The sequence below is a fragment of the Ahaetulla prasina genome, chromosome 5 (genome assembly GCF_028640845.1).
Source record: "Ahaetulla prasina isolate Xishuangbanna chromosome 5, ASM2864084v1, whole genome shotgun sequence".
Taxonomy (NCBI): domain Eukaryota; kingdom Metazoa; phylum Chordata; class Lepidosauria; order Squamata; family Colubridae; genus Ahaetulla; species Ahaetulla prasina.
Window position 1 is genome coordinate 41566596 of NC_080543.1, and position 19278 is coordinate 41585873.

Here is a 19278-nt window from a genome sequence, read left to right on the forward strand (position 1 = left end):
CTTAGAACAGGAGTCTCCAACTTTGGCCACTTTAAGACTTGTGGACTTCAACTCCCAGAATCCCCCAGCCAAAAAAGCTCCTGGGGAATTCTGGGAGTTGAGGTCCACAAGTCTTAAAGTGGCCAAGGTTGGAGACCCCTGCCTTAGAACATTTTAACTCAGCAAGCCGAACACAATTGACAACTTTTAACCTACAGCAGGAAGGGGAGCGGCTGTAAGTAGGCGCGCAATATAATTTGCTAGGTTAATACTTGGGAGTTAATAGGATGGATGAGGTTAATTTGTGTTATACCTATTAACAGGCAGGCAGCCGTCTTTCTAAATCAGGGGTCTCCAACCTTGGCAACTTGAAGCCTGGAGGACTTCAACTCCCAGAATCCCCCAGCCAGCAAAGCTGGCTGGGGGATTCTGGGAGTTGAAGTCCTCCAGGCTTCAAGTTGCCAAGTTTGGAGACCCCTGTTCTAAATTACATCTCTCTCTCTCACACACACACAATCAAAATCCAACCCTCCCACCGCTCCTATGCAGACATATTGAGCTTTTAAACGTTTAATGTAAAGAAGACATTGACCAAACGCCAAATGTGGAGGGCAGAGAGCGGACTTTCGGGGTTATGTTCCTTCCCACGCACTACTTCGTCGCCGTGACATTCAAACCCTGGATCCATCTCTTGACACTTCTGTACTATTCCTGTCACGAAAAGCTTCAGGGCGGAAGGCGAGGGGGGGGGATGTTCTAGGGCGGACCGCCCCCGCTTTTCTAGCCAGGCAATGGCGACTCTTCACCCCGCGAAGAACCATCGAAAACTCACCGCCGCCCTGGACCGAAAAAGACGCTCCGCCTCGAGGAGGGCGTGGCTTTACGGAACGGTTCTGTTTCCGAGGTAACGACGTAGGCGTCGGGGAAGTGGCAGGAGGAGGGAGAGAAGAGAAGTGGATTCTCGCTCTTTCGAGGCCCGACGGACAGCTGGTGTCGGTTGCGTTTGCTTTGGTGAGTGTAATATAGTTAGAGGCGCGGATTCCTGCTCCTTTTAAAAAAAAAGGGGGGGGGAGGTACATCGGGTTGAGGGCTTCTCTTGTATTTTTAATTTAACGTTATGTAGCCTTTCTCTGCAAGATTAGGTCACCTGGCTTTTCACAGCCTCCCCCCCCCTTCCTTTGTTTGGACGAATCCTGGGAGAGGATTAGCTTATCAATACGAAGGAGCGGGATCGGCTCACGCTAACCCGGCCAGCCTCACGGCATAGCAAGGATTTTAAATCCGGGTTTTACTTAGTGAACCATGTCATTCTTTAAAGCGGCTCCCTTGGATGCGTAGGATTTAAAGGCGCATCATTCTCGGGCCATGCTAGGAAGGATTCTGGATTTGGGGTCCATATATTCGAAAAGCACCAGCATGGGAAATAGGGCTCTTGATTACCCTTAAACAATTCTGATTTCGGGGTGGGACTAGAAATGCAGCAAGTTTATTCACAGCTCAGGGGGGAAAGATGCTTAATAAGGCATGAAACACTTATTTGTGGGTATGATATAATTACTGGGTTCATTTCTTGATCCTTGAATATTTTTAGTAGTGCACTGTACAGAATGTTCTGATTTTGGTTAAACTATAAAATGGGAAAAATGGATCTACTTCTAATTTTTTTACAAATAAAAAGTTAAGCCTTATTGCACGATGTTTTATGAATTGTAAAATCACATTTATCCATTGACAGAAATATGTTGTGCTTTAACAGGAAGATAAGTACCTAGCCTGTTTTGACCAAAAGATTTTTCAAATAATCAGCTTATCTACTTGCTCCTTAGGCTAACCAGCCTGCTGTGACATGATTTGTAGCTATTTCTTCTCCAGGATGCTTCTGATTTAATTGTCTTGGAACCTTTGCCTTCATGTTCGTCTATAGTAATTTCAATTTTTAAATCTATCTATCTATCTCCAACCTTTAGAAATACACACAAATTGTCTGTGTCATTCAATCAAAATTATGGGATTATTTGATAAACTGGCAAGTTGGCTTGGTCTGAAAAAGAAAGAAGTTCATGTTCTGTGCCTTGGATTGGACAACAGTGGTAAAACAACAATTATCAACAAGTTAAAACCATGTAATGTAAGTAGATATTTTTAGTTTATTACCAATTCATATTATGTTGTTGAAAAGCTGATATATATCACTAGAGATATTTGTGGAAACATGGAATGTTTAATACATTGCAATATTTAATTGCAAGACAAAATTTATATGTACCTCTTTGAGAAGGAGTAAATTGTAAATAAACTTTTAATGTTTGTACAATTTATCTTTCCAAAAATAAATGCTAATAGGAATTGTGTTTAAATTTGTAACACTGAACTTAAAAAATAAATATTCTTTGGACTGTAAACTTTAATCATCTAATGAATAAATAACTTACTGTAGTTCAATATACAGTAGAATTCAAAAAAGGAACATTATGAAAGTAAATCACTAAGATCTCAGACTCATTGGTTCAGTGTTAATATTGGCTATTTCTTTAATTTATCCTCTAAGGAAGAATTAACCAATATTAACAATGAAGCAATTAAGAACTAATGCCGTATGTCAATTTTGCTGAGGACCATTAACAGTTTTATGACTTTAAACTAGGATTACATAGTAAAGCAAGTTAATGCTATTTACTGTATATACATAGGAGTCCTAATTCTACAGGTGGTCATTGACTTAACAACCACAATTGAGCCCAGAATTTATGTTGCTAGGTAAGAAATTTATTAAGTTTGTTTTGCCCATTTTACAATTTTTCTTGCCACATTTGTTAAGTAAATTAGTAACGTGGTTGTTAAGTGGATCTGGCTTCCCCATTGAATTTGCTTGTTAGAAAGTCACAAAAAATAATTAATTACATGACCCCTGGCTATGGCAACCATTTTTAAATATGAACCAGTTGTCAAGCATCTGAGTATAAATCTGTGACCATGGGGATGCTGCAATGATCATTTTTTTCAATGCCATTGTAACTTCAGACACTAAATAAACTGTTGTAAGTTGAGGACTACCTATAGGCAGTTTTATGTATTTGCAATTTATATATGGACCAGAACTAATTATAGTAAAGATTTTGGCATATTTGTTGGTTTGGAGATGTGATTCTTATCTGCCATTTTGTATATTCATTAGTCCTCAAATACATTTTCCCAGCAGTCTGCTGCCAGTCTTACCAATCTGCTCAGTCTATATTTCCCTATATCTTTTCAGTACTTGCCACGCACCCCTCATCAGCGCTCCCACCTTTTCTTCCCATGCACAGTTGTCAGTCTTTGCAATGCTTTTTTCTTTCCCACCAGGTCATTCATCCCTGATTTTTTTCACAATATACCCTCCAAACCTCCAATCAGTTACTGGTCTTCCCTAATCCCTATAGATTCCAGGCCTCATTATCTGCAGTTTTATTATCTATAATTGTTGGGTAGAATGAAATCCCAATGAAAATTGAGTATGTGTATATGTAATGTAATGTAATAATATGTGCTGGTAAGCTTTTTTTGCCTTGGTATCCCATCATGGATATCCTTCTTAGGGACATTCAATACCACGTTAATATCTTATTTGACTTCATGCAAAGATTGCCTTGCTTTCTAAGACAAGCTAGGATTTCAGTCCTATATTTTTTAAAGAATTGTAATGCCCTGGGTTAAAGTGACTATATTTGTACAATTTATATTCAGTTTCACATACTGATTGCTGTGGAATTTTATGCTTTTGGTCTTCTATGTAATTAATCCAGAACATTTTATTTTTCTGTAGCTTAAAATACAATAAAGAAGTCACCCCTATAATATTTTTTGGATTTAAATGGGCAATGACTTGTTTGATTATATCTCTGTAAAAGAATATTTAAGTCATGAAAGCATTCAGATGATTAATAGCATTATAAATAATGATTGATTTGTTAAAGAAGCAATTTTAACAAAAACATAAAGTATACATGTACTGTATTTAAATGCAAAATATAAAAAAAGATTTATTCTGGTTCCTAAACATTTCATTGTTTCTTACCAGTAAATCATCTTCCAGTTAAGAAGATGAAATACTTATGCTTGACAGATTATAAATATTTTTATCTCTCTCAATTGGTGCATCACTCTATGTCTTTCTCAAAAGTTAGGAGATTCCACGATATACTTAGATTGCATGAACAGACACTAAAGACTAATCCCTATAGTTTTGTGAGGAACACAGAGTACATTAAATATTGGATCCACATCCATAATATTGATGACTAACGTTTAGATAAGTGAGTGAGACAAATCCAGTGCTTATATTCTTTATTTCAGACCAATTGTTGACAGCTTGTAATAAAACACGATAAAAAAGCAATATACAATAATGAAAAAAGATGGGAACAAACAGTACAGAGAGAGATAGATATACAAGACATAGCCAACAAAAGGCTCATCCAAATTAATATAGCACCTGAACAACTCACATTATAAGATAACAGGAATAACTAACTACATCATATTGTTGAGTACTAATAAATGAAGTAAAATTAAATGTAAGGTAGTTAATTGGAGTATTGGACTGAATAAAACCAAATAAAAAAGGCTGTAGAGCCACCATTACACTGAGTAAAAAATTAGGGACAAACTCAAAAGATAAATATTTCTTTTTTATTCAAAAACATGTATTCTTTTATAAGTGTTAGTATCATTGCTTGTTATACATTTCAATAATATTTTATTATGACTTCAGTACACTTATTATTTCAATTAAGAGAGAATATATATTACTGATTTTAAATATTAAAATAACAATTTGTTTTTAACTCAAATTTTCTTTTGCACAGGCTCAAGCTCAAGATATTGTTCCTACAATAGGATTCAGTATAGAGAAATTCAAAACATCAAGGTAGTATGCTTTTATTCCAATATTTTATAGCTTTATATTTAATTATGCATTAAATCATTAAAGAAAATGTTTCAGATATAACATTTGAAGTGTCATATTTTCATTCTGAAAATGTCATGTCCTGAAACACATAAGGTAAATCTGAATTGTGCATCTCACATGTGAAGAAAGTTTTAATGAGAAACTTTGTTTTTAATGAATCCAAATCTCTAGGAAGGAATGTTTGTTGGAAAAATGGAAGACAACCTTGTATACACATTTTCAGATAAAATCAACACAGCTATAGTATCTGCCTAAACTACTTAACTTGCTTCTTGAATAAGATATTGCATTCAAGACATGTTAAGACACTTTAGAGAAACTAGTTGGAGAGAAATCATGTGGTTATATTGTTTAGAATTAGGCAGACCCACCTTGATTCTTCCATTTTTAGCACTATTCTTATAGTTTAATAGGACATGTTGGATAAATAAAGGCTAACTTTCTTGCAAGGAAAACACGTCCATCTCTTATGTTATGGACATGACCAATAAATCCAAAAAATACTTTACAGCTGGGCCCATATTCCTGACCATATTTTTTTTTTATTTGAATTTATATCCCGCCCTTCTCCGAAGACTCAGGGCGGCTTACAATGTGTTAAGTAATAGTCTTCATCCATTTGTATATTATATACAAAGTCAACTTAATTGTCCCCAACAATCTGGGTCCTCATTTTACCTACCTTATAAAGGATGGAAGGCTGAGTCAACCTTGGGCCTGGTGGGATTAGAACCTGCAGTAATTGCAAGCAGCTGTGTTAATAACAGACAGACTTAGTCTGTTGAGCCACCAGAGGCCACCCATATGATGATTGACTGTTAAAGCTACTGATTAGATTTTAATAGTTAAGGTGTTGTATAAAATTATCATCTGGGAACATGCCTTTTTTTTAAAGGTGAATTATATTCAAGCAGCTTAGAAATCTGGAAATATACATTTCAGATTAGAAGCAACGTTAAATTATAGTGTATATTCTAGTATATATAGTAGTCATATATTGAACTGCAGTTTAACAAGATTACAGAGGAAGATATTCTTCAGGGTAAATTTTGGGAGTATAGAGCAGAACAAAAGAGAATGAGGGGAAGTAGTTTTATTTATATTTAGAAGTGCACAACACTGAGTAAGACAACAGTGTGAAGACCTAATTAAGTTCTTCTCTGTTTAATATGGATTATTCCTTTGTATAAAACTATTATGTTTTTAATTTAGTTTGACACTTGTCAATAAAACTTACATATATTAAATTAAATGTCAATTTTAAAAAATGTGTACCAGTCAAAAAGTTGTTATTACATTGAATTGGCATAATATAATTTATATAATATTGCAATCCAGATTGCGTCATAGATCTAATGCTCTTTTTATTGTTTCTTTACAGTTTATCATTCACAGTGTTTGATATGTCAGGTCAAGGTAGATATAGAAATCTCTGGGAACATTATTACAAGTAAGTCCATTTTTAACAGTAAGATTTAGTTATGCATTCTATTAAATTTATGAACATATTTACTTAAAATAGTTTGCAGAGTAAAATTATAATTAAGTTTCTCTTAGACTTGTCTGCTTGTCTGCAGTATTCTCAGGCATGAACAAAAGGGAAGGAATGTTGAACTGGAATAATATAAATATATATAATGTGTATAAAAACCTCAAATCTCGGAATAATAGATAATATAGGAAAGGAAGTTAATTATCTATTCCTGTGAAAATTATCGCTGTAGCAGCAAATACTAACTTTTAGTTAGTTTTAATACCTTTTAAAGTCATCCTTTAAAATGCCCAAATTACATTCCTATTTTCTAGCAATCCTGGCTAGTACAGGTAGTCCTTGATTTATAACCATTCATTCATCAATTACAATACTGGACTTATGACTGATCCCCAAAGTTATGGGCATTGCACTGCCCCCATGGTCAAATGATCACAATCTGAGCATTTGGTAACTCATTCACCCTAACAACTGGCTGCCAAACACCCTGCAATCATGTTGATTGCCATTTGCAATCTTCCCTACTGGTTTTCCGAGAAAGTAAGTGCACTCTTGCACACCTTTCCTGATTTATGCCACACCTCCATGAATCCTCCCGCATGGCACCCTTCACACATCCCTGTGCAGTGTGTGCACCCTTCCCAATCTGTGTGATACTTTTCTCACACACTGTGTCCTCCTCCTTCTCATGCACTCTCACATACCGTCCCCAATCCAGCCTCATCCATCCACTTATTTCTTTCCTCACTGGCAGCAGCCATTTACCTGCCTGCTTGCCTGGGACTTGTAAATTTCTTCTTCACTGACTTTGGGATTCATTTAACCAAGGCAATTGGACTGCAGGAATTGCTATCACTAAGTGATGCTGTCATGCTTTATGACTACATCACATAGCAACCAAAATTCTAAACCCAATTGTTATTGTAAGACAAGGGCTACTTGTAAAGCAAGTTACAGAAATTGCAACTTATTAACTTATGGTGGGCTATAGATTGCACAGCTTGGATCTTATACTCAATACATTTACAGCTGCTTAATTGTTGAATATACAGTCATGGCCAAAAGTGTTGGCACCCCAGAAATTTTTCCAGAAAATCAAGTATTTCTCACAGAAAAGTATTGCAGTAACACATGTTTTGCTATACACATGTTTATTCCCTTTGTGTGTATTGGAACAAAACAAAAATAGGCAGGAAAAAAGCAAATTGGACATAATGTCACAGAAAACTCCAAAAATGGACTGGACAAAATTATTGGCACCCTTAATTTAATATTTGGTTGCACACCCTTTGGAAAAAATAACTGAAATCAGTCGCTTCCTATAACCATCAATAAGCTTCTTACACTTCTCACCCGGAATTTTGGACCATTCTTCCTTTACAAACTGCTCCAGGTCTCTCTTATTGGAAGGGCGCCTTTTCCCAACAGCAATTTTAAGATCTCTCCATAGGTGTTCAATGGGATTTAGATCTGGACTCATTGCTGGCCACTTCAGAACTCTCCAGCGCTTTGTTGCCATCCATTTCTGGGTGCTTTTTGACGTATGTTTGGGGTCATTGTCCAGCTGGAAGACCCAAGATCTCAGATGCAAACCCAGCTTTCTGACACTGGGCTCTACAGTGCAACCCAAAATCCTTTGGTAATCCTCAGATTTCATGATGCCTTGCACACAGTCAAGACACCCAGTGCCAGAGGCAGCAAAACAACCCCAAAACATCATTGAACCTCCATATTTCACTGTAGGTACTGTGTTCTTTTCTTTGTATGCCTCATTCCATTTTCGGTAAACAGTAGAATGATGTGCTTTACCAAAAAGCTCTATCTTGGTCTCATCTGTCCACAAGACGTTTTCCCAGAAGGATTGTGGCTTACTCAAGTACATTTTGGCAAACTGTAGTCTTGCTTTTTTATGTCTCTGTGTCAGCAGTGGGGTCCTCCTGGGTCTCCTGCCATAGCAGTTCATTTCATTTGAATGTCGACAGATAGTTCGCACTGACACTGATGCTCCCTGAGCCTGCAGGACAGCTTGAATTTCTTTGGAACTTGTTTGGGGCTGCTTATCCACCATCCGGACTATCCTGCGTTGCAACCTTTCATCAATTTTTCTCTTCCGTCCATGCCCAGGGAGATTAGCTACAGTGCCATGGGTTGCAAACTTCTTGATGATGTTGCGCACTGTGGACAAAGGCAAATCTAGATCTCTGGAGATGGACTTGTAACCTTGAGATTGTTGATATTTTTCCACAATTTTGGTTCTCAAGTCCTCAGACAGTTCTCTTCTCTTCTTTCTGTTGTCCATGCTTAGTGTGGCACACACAGACACACAATGCAAAGACTAAGTGAACTTCTCTCCTTTTTATCTGCTTTCAGGTGTGATTTTTATATTGCCCACACCTGTTAGTTGCCCCAGGTGAGTTTAAAGGAGCATCACATGCTTGAAACAATCTTATTTATCCACAATTTTGAAAAGGTGCCAATAATTTTGTTCAGCCCATTTTTGGAGTTTTGTGTGACATTATGTCCAATTTGCTTTTTTCCCTGCCTTTTTTTGTTTTGTTCCAATACACACAAAGGGAATAAACATGTGTATAGCAAAACATGTGTTACTGCAATACTTTTCTGTGAGAAATACTTGATTTTCTGGAAAAATTTCTGGGGTGCCAATACTTTCGGCCATGACTGTATATAATAAATTAATGGACAAATTAAGGTACAAAATATTGGTCCTTCTTATATTAAGAATGACTGCGTGCTTATGAAATTATTTTTATATAACATGAATTAAAATTCTTTCCTTGAATGATTACATGAAATAATATAAAATGATTTATGGATTATGAATTTATATGGATTGAGTTATGTCTCCTTTTTCCATGATTTAAACATTTTACATCTTGAAAACACTAGAGTTTACTGCTTAATTAATTGTGCAAAAATTAGATTAAAAGCTGCTACATTAAGCATCTAAGCTTCTATTACATTTTATTTATTTATTTATTCATTCATTCATTTATTTTCCAAATAGAGAAATTGCAAAGCCTCGCCACATTGCAACAAACATCTAAGCTTCTATTAGTTTGTTTGTTTGTTTTGGAAGATTCCAAATAGGAAAAAATTAAAGCCTCACCACTTTGCAACTTCGAACAAAGTTGCTATTTTTGTTCTTAAAATATATTGAAGCTTATACTTGCATACTTACTGAGAGTAAATCACACTGAGCTCTATAGATGTATGTAAGTACAGGATTGTCTTTTAAATTTACTTTATAATAGTTAAGCATTCTGATTTAGCAAATTACCATATTACCTTTTAAAGGTTCTAATAGCTTGGATTTAAATTTCTGTTAAAAAAATTTCAGTGAGATAAATGCCTATCTCATTTTTATGAATAGCTCCTGTTACATTTTTGCAGCACATCACATGAACATAACAGTCTCCTGCTTGGGAGCAGAGAGGGCTACTGTGGAGTGGGAATATAAAAATGCTGTTCTACAACTGCTGTATATATTGCAATTTTGCATTCAAGCTAGTTTTTGAGTTTTTTAATATTGCCTATTGCACTAGAACACTTTCAACTGAGCTTTCTCAGACTTACTACATTTTCTACTTTTTACAACTGTTCGTAATTGCATGAATTGTTTAAGGCAGCCTGGGGCATGAATGGATGACAAAGAGGTATCATGGAACAAATTTGCCAAAGAGTCATTTAATTAAACATTTTTTTAAAAATCCACTTGTATTAAAATAGATTGATTATTATCATTGTTGTTTACAAAAACCTGAATTTTAATGCAAATAGGTTTTTTTTTTCTTCCAAATCCTTAACTGTATTTGAATTACTGTATTCCTTGGAACAAAATGCTTGCTAATGGACAGTGCCCATCATTCCAATCTGGCCTCTACTGCTAGAAGGAACAACTAAACAATCCTTTTTGAGAATTATGTGAAAACTAGGAATTCTGACTTGTTCTTTCTTAATAAACCAGAATCAAAAAGTAAGAATAAATCATGGCCTTTGGTTCTGGTCTTTAAAGAAAGAAAGGGTTAATGATAATCCTAAACAATTTACAGAGGTGTCTTGTTTTATTTAGTTGTTCCTATTAGCAAAATGACCCAATTAAGGGCAATTAAAGAGCATATACCAGTATATGCTTTTCTGTGTAATTCTGAGGCATAGCATATATAACACTTTTTTGTCTCATGGCTTCTTACCACTTTACTATTCAGATTTTTCACACATGTAATTCATGTCTTTTGTTTTTATATTATACAGAGATTGTCAGGCCATTATTTTTGTCATTGATAGCAGTGACATACTAAGAATGGTTGTGGCCAAGGAAGAACTTGACACCCTCTTGGCTCATCCAGGTAGGGAATCTTTTTCAGAATAAGCTTTTGAAATAATTCTAAATTACATATTTATTTATTTTCCTTTAGTGATTAAAATATGTGCATTATTGGTATATTTTTCATGATTATAACTATGAAATGTATTTAATTCAATATTAAAACTACTGACATTAAAATTTTTAAACATTTAATAAATATTTTTTGTTAAATAAGAAATTGAGCTTAATTTGCAGTAAAAATCTCTAGAATTGGACAGTTTTTTTATTGAGTATGTTCCATCAAGTCAGGGTTGACTCTTAACAGTTTTATATACATAACTTCTTCTAGGATAGTCTGTCCCCAGCTTGGTTCTTTAGGTCTTTCAACATTGTGCCAGTCAGCACTATAATAGAACCCCATCCCCCTTGGTGCTGGTTGTTCTCCTCTTGTCTTTCCTTACGCATTTCCCAGCATTGTAGATTTACTTAATAGAACTAGGTTTTTCCCTAGAGTACATGATAATTTGAGCTTGTCGTTTGTACCTCAAAAGAGAATTCTGGATTTATTTGGACTTTTGTTTCTCTGTTTTGTATGGTATTCTCATGACTCTACTTCAATACCAAAGTTCAAAAGCATCTAAACTTTCTATCCTGCTACTTCAGAGCCTAAGTTTCATTTCCATAGAGGATCACAGGAAGACTATTGCCTGCACAATTCTGATCTTTGTAAATTGCAACATCTGAGTATCTTTTCTAAGGTGGCTTTGCCAGCCAACCTACTGCTAGTTTGCAATGTATTTCTTGACAGCTGGTTCCTTTAATGTTGATAGTTGATCCTGAAAGGCAGAGACTGTCCACTACTTCAATATCTTAAGGCTAACTGCTGTACCTATTTCATTAGCTTAATATAAATCATAATGTGAACAAACCACACTGTTCGCATCTTCCCAGGTTTAACATTTCTTTTTTAAGAAGTTAATCAGTTTTCCCCATAATCTCTAATAAATTTATTCTGATTTATGTGTGATCCTTTTTTGTTATTTAGAAAAAAGTACATTAATGTCATATATTTTGGGGCTTTGTTTTGAAAGAAGAGTTTTAAAATGTTTTTACTTCAACAACAGGATATGTTGGTGCATTTTAAAATGTGTTTTCATTTGCAACAGTTTTTGTGCTTAAATATGTGAGCATGGAAGATTATTTAGAGATTTCTTCAGAAATAAACATTCCTAGAGCTTTCAGCTTGAGGGTTGTAATCTTTAAGATACTGACTAGGGAACAATGTATGTTTCCAATTTCTATTTAAAACAGTTTTCATATATATGGTGACAATTTAACAAATGATTATGTTCTAGATCTTAAACACCGCCGAATACCAATTTTGTTCTTTGCAAACAAGATGGATCTTAGAGATGCTGTATCCTCTGTTAAAGTCTCTCATTTACTGACATTAGAGAACATCAAAGACAAGCCATGGCAGATCTGGTAAAATTTTGATTTTATAACTATAACTAAAATAATATTTAATATGAATTAAATACACAAATATATTTTGGATTTGGATTTTGAATGTTCTGATGTTTGTTAATGTAAATAAGCTTATGAAAGCAAATTAATTTGATTCCATTGTTCTTTAGTTTTCTTGTGCATACTGGTTAATAGTATGCTATCCAATAAATCTATTTACTCTCCATAATTCTTTTTTGGAATGTGTTACTTTCACTAATGATGAATATGCAAAATTTCACTGAATACAAGGTTTTGTGCAAAATGAGGAAAAGAGTTGGTTTCTTCCATGCATACATGATCAAATACCCAATGTATGTATGTATGCATGTATATATGTATTTTTAAATACATATTATATGTATATATACATATGGGGGGCAAAAGAGAACCTTCTATTTATATTTTTGGGTTCAATTTGTATGTCTCCAAATGCAAATAGTTTTATTGTGGCTTACATTTAACTATAGAATGTTATTTATTTATTTCACATAACATAACAGAATGCAGCATTCATGCATAAAAATTCACAAAAACATGTAAAATGTGTATTAGAATATAAAGCATCACAGCATTTTAAAAACACATAGCATGAATAATGAATAAAATTATGAATTATGAATAAAATTAAATTATGAGCGGTTACTGGGATTACTAAACCTATGGCCGGATATCTGGATTGTTTAACCATTTAGGCAGCAGCGTCCTGGGTTGCAATGTAGATTAGCCTCCTCGTGGTGCACCCAGGCAACATGACTTTGTCACAGCTAGCTGCTGGACCTCACAAGGATTTCTCAGCAAGAAGCAGCACGAATACTGAAAACTATAGAATACTTCTAATCCTCTGCTTTATCATTGCCATTTTTCTGGGAAGATGTACAAAGCACTGGATTACAACTGTCCCCAAATTTAGAGGATTTGTTTGGGGCCTAGAAGCATTCTTGGAAATAAAAGAGGACACTGGCAGCTGGCTCTTTGTTGCCAATTTCTTCGATTTTTTCTTAAAGTGCTGTTAAGATATAAAGTACAGTAGGGCAGATAATATAATACAATATAAAAGGGGCCTCTGGTGGCTCAGACTGCTAAGACAGTCTGTTATTAACAGCAGCTGCTTGCAATTACTGCAGGTTCAAGTCCCACCAGGCCCAAGGTTGACTCAGCCTTCCATCCTTTACAAGGTAGGTAAAATGAGGACCCAGATTGTTGGGGGCAATAAGTTGACTTTGTATATAATATACAAATGGATGAAGACTATTGCTTGACATAGTGTAAGCTGCCTTGAGTCTTCGGAGAAGGGCGGGATATAAATGCAAAATAAAAATAAATAAATAAAAATATGGCATGCATAAGTGTGGGCATGTAGTGTGTTAACTTCTTCAGCAGATCAGGAAGCAGGAAGTAACTTCACACTTGATACTATCTATGTTTAAACTAAAGACTCTTATAACTGTGTGTGGCTCACTTGAAGCTGATTAATTTTAAAAATATTTCTTCAACTGCTTATATCACTTACAAGAATGTGTTCTTTCAGTGCTAGTGATGCTCTTAAAGGAGAAGGCTTGCAAGAAGGTGTGGACTGGCTACAAGGTATGTCTTAATTTTGCCTTCCTTGGTTTTTTTTTTCCACAAGCCCTTCTTTTTAAAAAAAATATTTTCCATCATTTCATTTTGTTTTTTTCCTGCCTATTTCTGCTGTCAGATCAAATTACACAGTAAGTATCCTTACAATTATTTGGATGCTTCTTTCAATGACACATTGTCATTCAAACAAGGTTATCTCCATTTTAAAATTTCAATTTTGATTACTATATCAGCAATACTTTTATTCCTGTGATTAAAGTCAAAATAATATTATAAAAATATTCATTTATATTGTATATTATAATACAAATATATAAATATTCATTTATATTATATATTGTAAATAATACAATAAAAAGAAAAATAACAGTTCTAATTTCTGATCTAAGTTTGATCCAAATAATAGCTTTTGTTTAAAGCAGCTGAAATTATATGTGTGTGTGTGTGTATATACACACGTACACACACACACACAAGGTGCTTACTATTATCACAATTTTTAAGATATACTTTTACTGTTTCCTATGTAAAAGCATCTTAAAATGGGTTGCAGAATGCAGCATACTAAAAAACAATATAAAAATCAAAATCATTTTAAAATATATAAAAACCAAAAGCAGTTAAAAGGGAAGGGAACAACAAATACTAAACAGAAGCCATTTATAGAACTTCATTCCAAGATTATTGTTCATACTCACATTACAAATATGCTCTTATGTTAATTATTTCATGTAACATCAGTTAAAAGGCTAGTCATTCCATTAGTCCTCATAAGACACTTACTTAAACAATTAAGAGAAGATGATTTTGCTACTTTTGCCTTACCTGAAGTTTGCTTGCTTTAATATGACCTACAAAACAACAGTGTTGCTTGAACTGCCATAACAAAAGAGCAGCTAGAGGCATTTTTCTCAAAGTAGGAAGAGATGCTGGACTTCAAGTTATTTTCCTATAGCAAGCAGAATATAGCAGATAAATCAGGGGTAAAATCTACTTTGGAAGGGTGCACTCTGCATGTGCGTCACATGCGTGCATGGACCCTCTGCGCATGCGCAAAGCCTTCTGTACATGCGTAGAGGCTCAAAAACAGGTTACTTCCTGGTTAAAACCAGGAAGTAGTGACATCTGGGTGGGTGGGCGAAGCCTCGCACTGCCGCCGCTACCGGTTCTCCTGAACCACACGCCACCATCGCTACCAGTTTGGCTGAACCGGTCCAAACTAGTAGCATTTCACTCCTGAGATAAATTACATTAAAAGATCATTAGGCTCCTTTATATCACTGTTAAAAGATTTGACAGAAAAAGATATTAAAAATGAACTTTGGTTTTGGCAATAAAAATATACACTTTTTGAAAAAGAATAATCAGACAGCAACTAACAATTTCATATAGTTGGTTAACACTTTATTCTAAAACTTTTCAGTCAAGAATCTTACGTAAAAAAACACCACTAGATGTCAGCAAAGATTGAAGATTGAGATGCGGAGAAACCTCATAAATAACTACTGGAAACTGGAAACTGAAAACTTTAGTAAATATTTAGAATTTTGAAATAGTATCCCAGAACTGTCCATCAAAAACTAGGCTGCTGGACATTTATGTGCAGGAACCAGAAAATCTATAAACATATTTGTACATTACTCCTTAGTAGCTTAAAATGTTTCTGAATGGTGACAGTGGTGGACATTTTTGATGATATCCTATAAGAAAATTGCATTTTAACATGAATTTTTATTTGTTTTTATCTAGATCAGATCCAAATAATGAAGACATGAAAAGCTAATATGCTAATGGAAATATTAAAGATAATTTATAGATACTGAAGGCCTTGGAGACAAAAACTTTAGACCTATGTGTTTTCTTGCATTGGTTTTTATAAAAGCCTTTAAAAATAAAATAGTATTTTTGCTAATAGTTTATAAGGCCATAATGTGACCAGAAATTTAGCTGTGGTCAAATAAAACGATGAAGTAATTGTATACTATTCAAAAACCTTTGGTATATTTTTGTTTGATTTTTAGTTAGGGGAAAACATATTGTATCTTAACAAAAATGATTTCTGAAAAGCTTCACACTCGCCATGTCTCTTTCTGAATTAAAATTAGGTTTGAATTTAATAGTCATAAAAAAGAAAGAATAAAAATGCTGTAAAACTTAAGCTAGTGCACTTTTGGTTCTTTTAAACGTTTTTTTTCCGGCAGCTGGGAAGACTACTTTTATCACTTTTCTTTCCCATCCATTATTTTTTATCATCATGTTGTATTGTCTAGCCCATAGATCATGGTTTACCTTAACTCTTGTGTACAAAATAACTTCAAACCATAGTTTGAAATTTGATTTTATAAATCTATTTTATATAACAAAGTATCGAGAAAGAGAATAAATAAGGGTTAAGAAAAAAATGGAACTAAAGTTATTTTTCCAGATAGATAATAGAAGAAGATGACAGATGTACAAGCACCAAGCTAGACTGTTTTGCTCTAAGCAAAATGAGTGAATTTTTTTATTTATTTTTTGCAAAATATTTAGTTTTCTCTGGATTTTTTTCTTCTTCTGGAATAGGCTGATCCGCACATCGCAGGGAGGTTTTTACATTCCAGAACTGTAACATCTCAAACGTATGGTATTCTGGATGATACACTTCTGAAAAGGCACAAAGCATTTAAATCAATCCCTTTAGGGTAGGGAGATTGAACATTTCTAAAACAAACTGTTCTATTTTGCATACTTATACTTCCATAATATTCATAGGCATCTTGCATGTCTTAGTAGGTCATGTTTATCATGTCAAACAGCCCACTGCAATAGATATTTGGTATAATTTTTAACTTGCACAGAAATCAGCTATGCCATACAATGTCTTAGTTAGATGTGAATTGTAATTTTACAAGCTATTTGGATGTTTATGATGTGTTATTTATGTGCTAAATTATACTGATTTCTGTAATAGTTTAAACAATATTTTGATAAATAAAGTACATAATTGACATAATGAATTCTGTATCTTTTAAGATGACAAATTGCATTTATTTATTTATTTTATTTATTTTATTAATCAAACTTATATACCGCACCATCTCCCGTAGGACTCAGGGCGGTTCACAGGCATATTAAAACAGTATAATAAATAAACATTAAAACCCAATTAAAACTAAATATTATCATGGCCTGATCACTAAAACAGTAAAACCTATAAAAACCCCATTAAAATATGCTAAAACCTTCTATCTTAGGCTAGTCCTGCACGCTGAAACAATAGAGTCTTCAGTTCACGTCTGAAGGTCCAGAGGTCGGGTAGTTGTCGTAATCCTGGAGGAAGCTCGTTCCACAGAGCTGGTGCTGCCACAGAGAAGGCTCTCCCCCTGGGGGCCGCCAACCTACATTGTTTGGTCGACGGCACCCTGAGGAGGCCCACTCTGTGGGAGCGCACAGGTCGTTGGGAGGCAATCGGCGGCAGAAGGCGGTCTCGAAGGTATCCCGGTCCTAAGCCATGGAGCGCTTTAAAGGTGGTAACCAAGACCTTGAATTGCACCCGAAAGACTACCGGTAGCCAGTGCAGGCCACGCAGGATAGGTGTTATATGGGAGCAACGCGGTGCTCCCTCATACCCGCGCGGCCGCATTCTGGACTAACTGGAGCCCCCGGGTGCTCTTCAAGGGGAGCCCCATGTAGAGAGCATTGCAATAGTCCAGGCGGGAAGTGACGAGGGCGTGAGTGACTGTGCGCAAGGCATCACGGTCAAGGAAGGGGCGCAACTGGCGAATCAGATGGACCTGATAGAATGCTCCCCTGGCGACGGCTGTCAAATGATTCTCTAAGGACAGCCGATCGTCCAGGAGGACGCCTAAGTTGCGCACTCCCTCCCTGGGGGTCAGTACTTCCTCCCCCACAGTCAGTGATGGTGTAAGCTGACTGTACCGGGACGCCGGTACCCACAGCCACTCTGTCTTGGAAGGGTTGAGTTGGAGCCTGTTCCTCCCCATCCAGACCCACACGGCCTCAAGGCACCGGCCCATCACCTCGACAGCTTCGTTGGGGTGGTTCGGGGTGGAAATGTACAGCTGCGTATCATCAGCGTACAGATGATAATCCACCCCGAAACCACGGATAACCTCACCCAGCGGCTTCATGTAGATGTTGAACAGGAGAGGCGAGAGAACAGACCCGGAGCCCCCCCACAAGTGAGGCGCCTCGGGGCCGATCTCTGCCCCCCTGCCAACACCGTCTGCGAATGGTCAGAGAGATAGGAGGAGAACCACCGATAAACGGTGCCTCCCACCCCCAATCCCTCCAACCGTCGCAGCAGGATACCATGGTCGATGGTATCAAAAGCCGCTGAGAGATCTAAAAGAACCAGGACAGAGGAACAACCCCTGTCCCGGGCTCTCCAGAGGTCATCCACCAATGTGACCTAAGCCGTCTCGGTGCTGTAACCGGGTCTGAAACCGGACTGGAACGGGTCCAGATAGACAGATTCCTCCAGGTGCTGAGGAAGCTGATATGCCACCACACTCTCAACAACCTTCGCTAAAAAGCGAAGGTTGGAGACTGGACGATAGTTCTCTAAAATAGCCGGGTCCAGGGAGGGCTTCTTAAGGAGGGGCCTCACCACCGCCTCTTTCAAAGCGGCAGGGAAAACACCCTCCAACAAAGAAGCGTTGGTAACTTCCTGGAGCCAGCCTCGTGTAACCTCCCGGGTGGCCAGCACCATCCAGGAGGGACACGGGTCCAATAAACATGTGGTGGAGTTCAGCCTACCCAACAACCTGTCCATGTCCTCAGGAGTCACAGGATCGAACTCAGCCCAGATAACATTCTCAAGACTCGTCTCCGCCATCCCACCTGAATCTATCCAATCAGTGTCCAAGCCGTCCCGAATCTGAGCGATTTTATCAGACAGATATTGAACAAAATCCTCAGCACGTCCCTGCATTCATGAAATGAAATAGTTTGAAATATTGTAGGGAGCATTTTTCAGAAACAATGCTTCAATTGTGAAAAACGCAAAGTAAACAAAGCACTTGAAGCAAATTGCTTCAAGATATCGGTTACCTGGACTAATATTTTTTCTAGTTAAAAGTTGAAGGGAACAAGCTTTCATTGGAGAGTGAAGCAAGCTAGCAGGACAGAACTTCCACATCTTTGGGCTGCATCAAGAAAAGGAAATGATTGGAATTTATTACCGTATTTGTTTTATATTTTCCAATTTTGGGGCTACATAAATCCTTGGTGATTCTGGTCAGCTTAAAAATGAGAACATGGAGAAGCAAAAGTAAGCTAAACTAAAGGGGACACTACAACTACTCAATCACAAGGCCTGGGAGAACAACCACATTTTTTTTCCATTTCTGGACTATCACAAGGATGGAAACTGCATGAATCAACTGAATGGCTTTAAGGATAAGTTTTATATTGAAAAACATAATTGAACTTTTCAACTGTCTT

General features: G+C 36.3%; 1 protein-coding gene across 1 annotated transcript; it reads left to right on the forward strand.

The window, feature by feature from the left end:
• The first annotated feature begins 495 nt into the window (after positions 1 to 495).
• Positions 496 to 16803, forward strand: ARL6 (ADP ribosylation factor like GTPase 6). Its single transcript, XM_058186622.1, has 8 exons — positions 496 to 990; positions 1947 to 2107; positions 4824 to 4885; positions 6309 to 6377; positions 10692 to 10786; positions 12102 to 12231; positions 13784 to 13839; positions 15583 to 16803. The coding sequence occupies exons 2-8, from the start codon at positions 1985 to 1987 to the stop codon at positions 15606 to 15608; spliced, it is 561 nt and encodes a 186-aa protein (XP_058042605.1). The 5' UTR covers positions 496 to 990; positions 1947 to 1984; the 3' UTR covers positions 15609 to 16803.
• Positions 16804 to 19278: the final 2475 nt, after the last annotated feature.

What these genes read in the sequence shown, in the direction of transcription:
- ARL6 (XM_058186622.1), top strand. Translation starts at nt 1,985, where the DNA reads ATGGGATTATTTGATAAACTGGCAAGTTGGCTTGGTCTGAAAAAGAAA. An exon ending in CACCCTCTTGGCTCATCCAG is followed by an intron (nt 10,787 to 12,101) that starts GTAGGGAATCTT and finishes ATTATGTTCTAG; the next exon opens with ATCTTAAACACCGCCGAATA. An exon ending in GACAAGCCATGGCAGATCTG is followed by an intron (nt 12,232 to 13,783) that starts GTAAAATTTTGA and finishes GTGTTCTTTCAG; the next exon opens with TGCTAGTGATGCTCTTAAAG.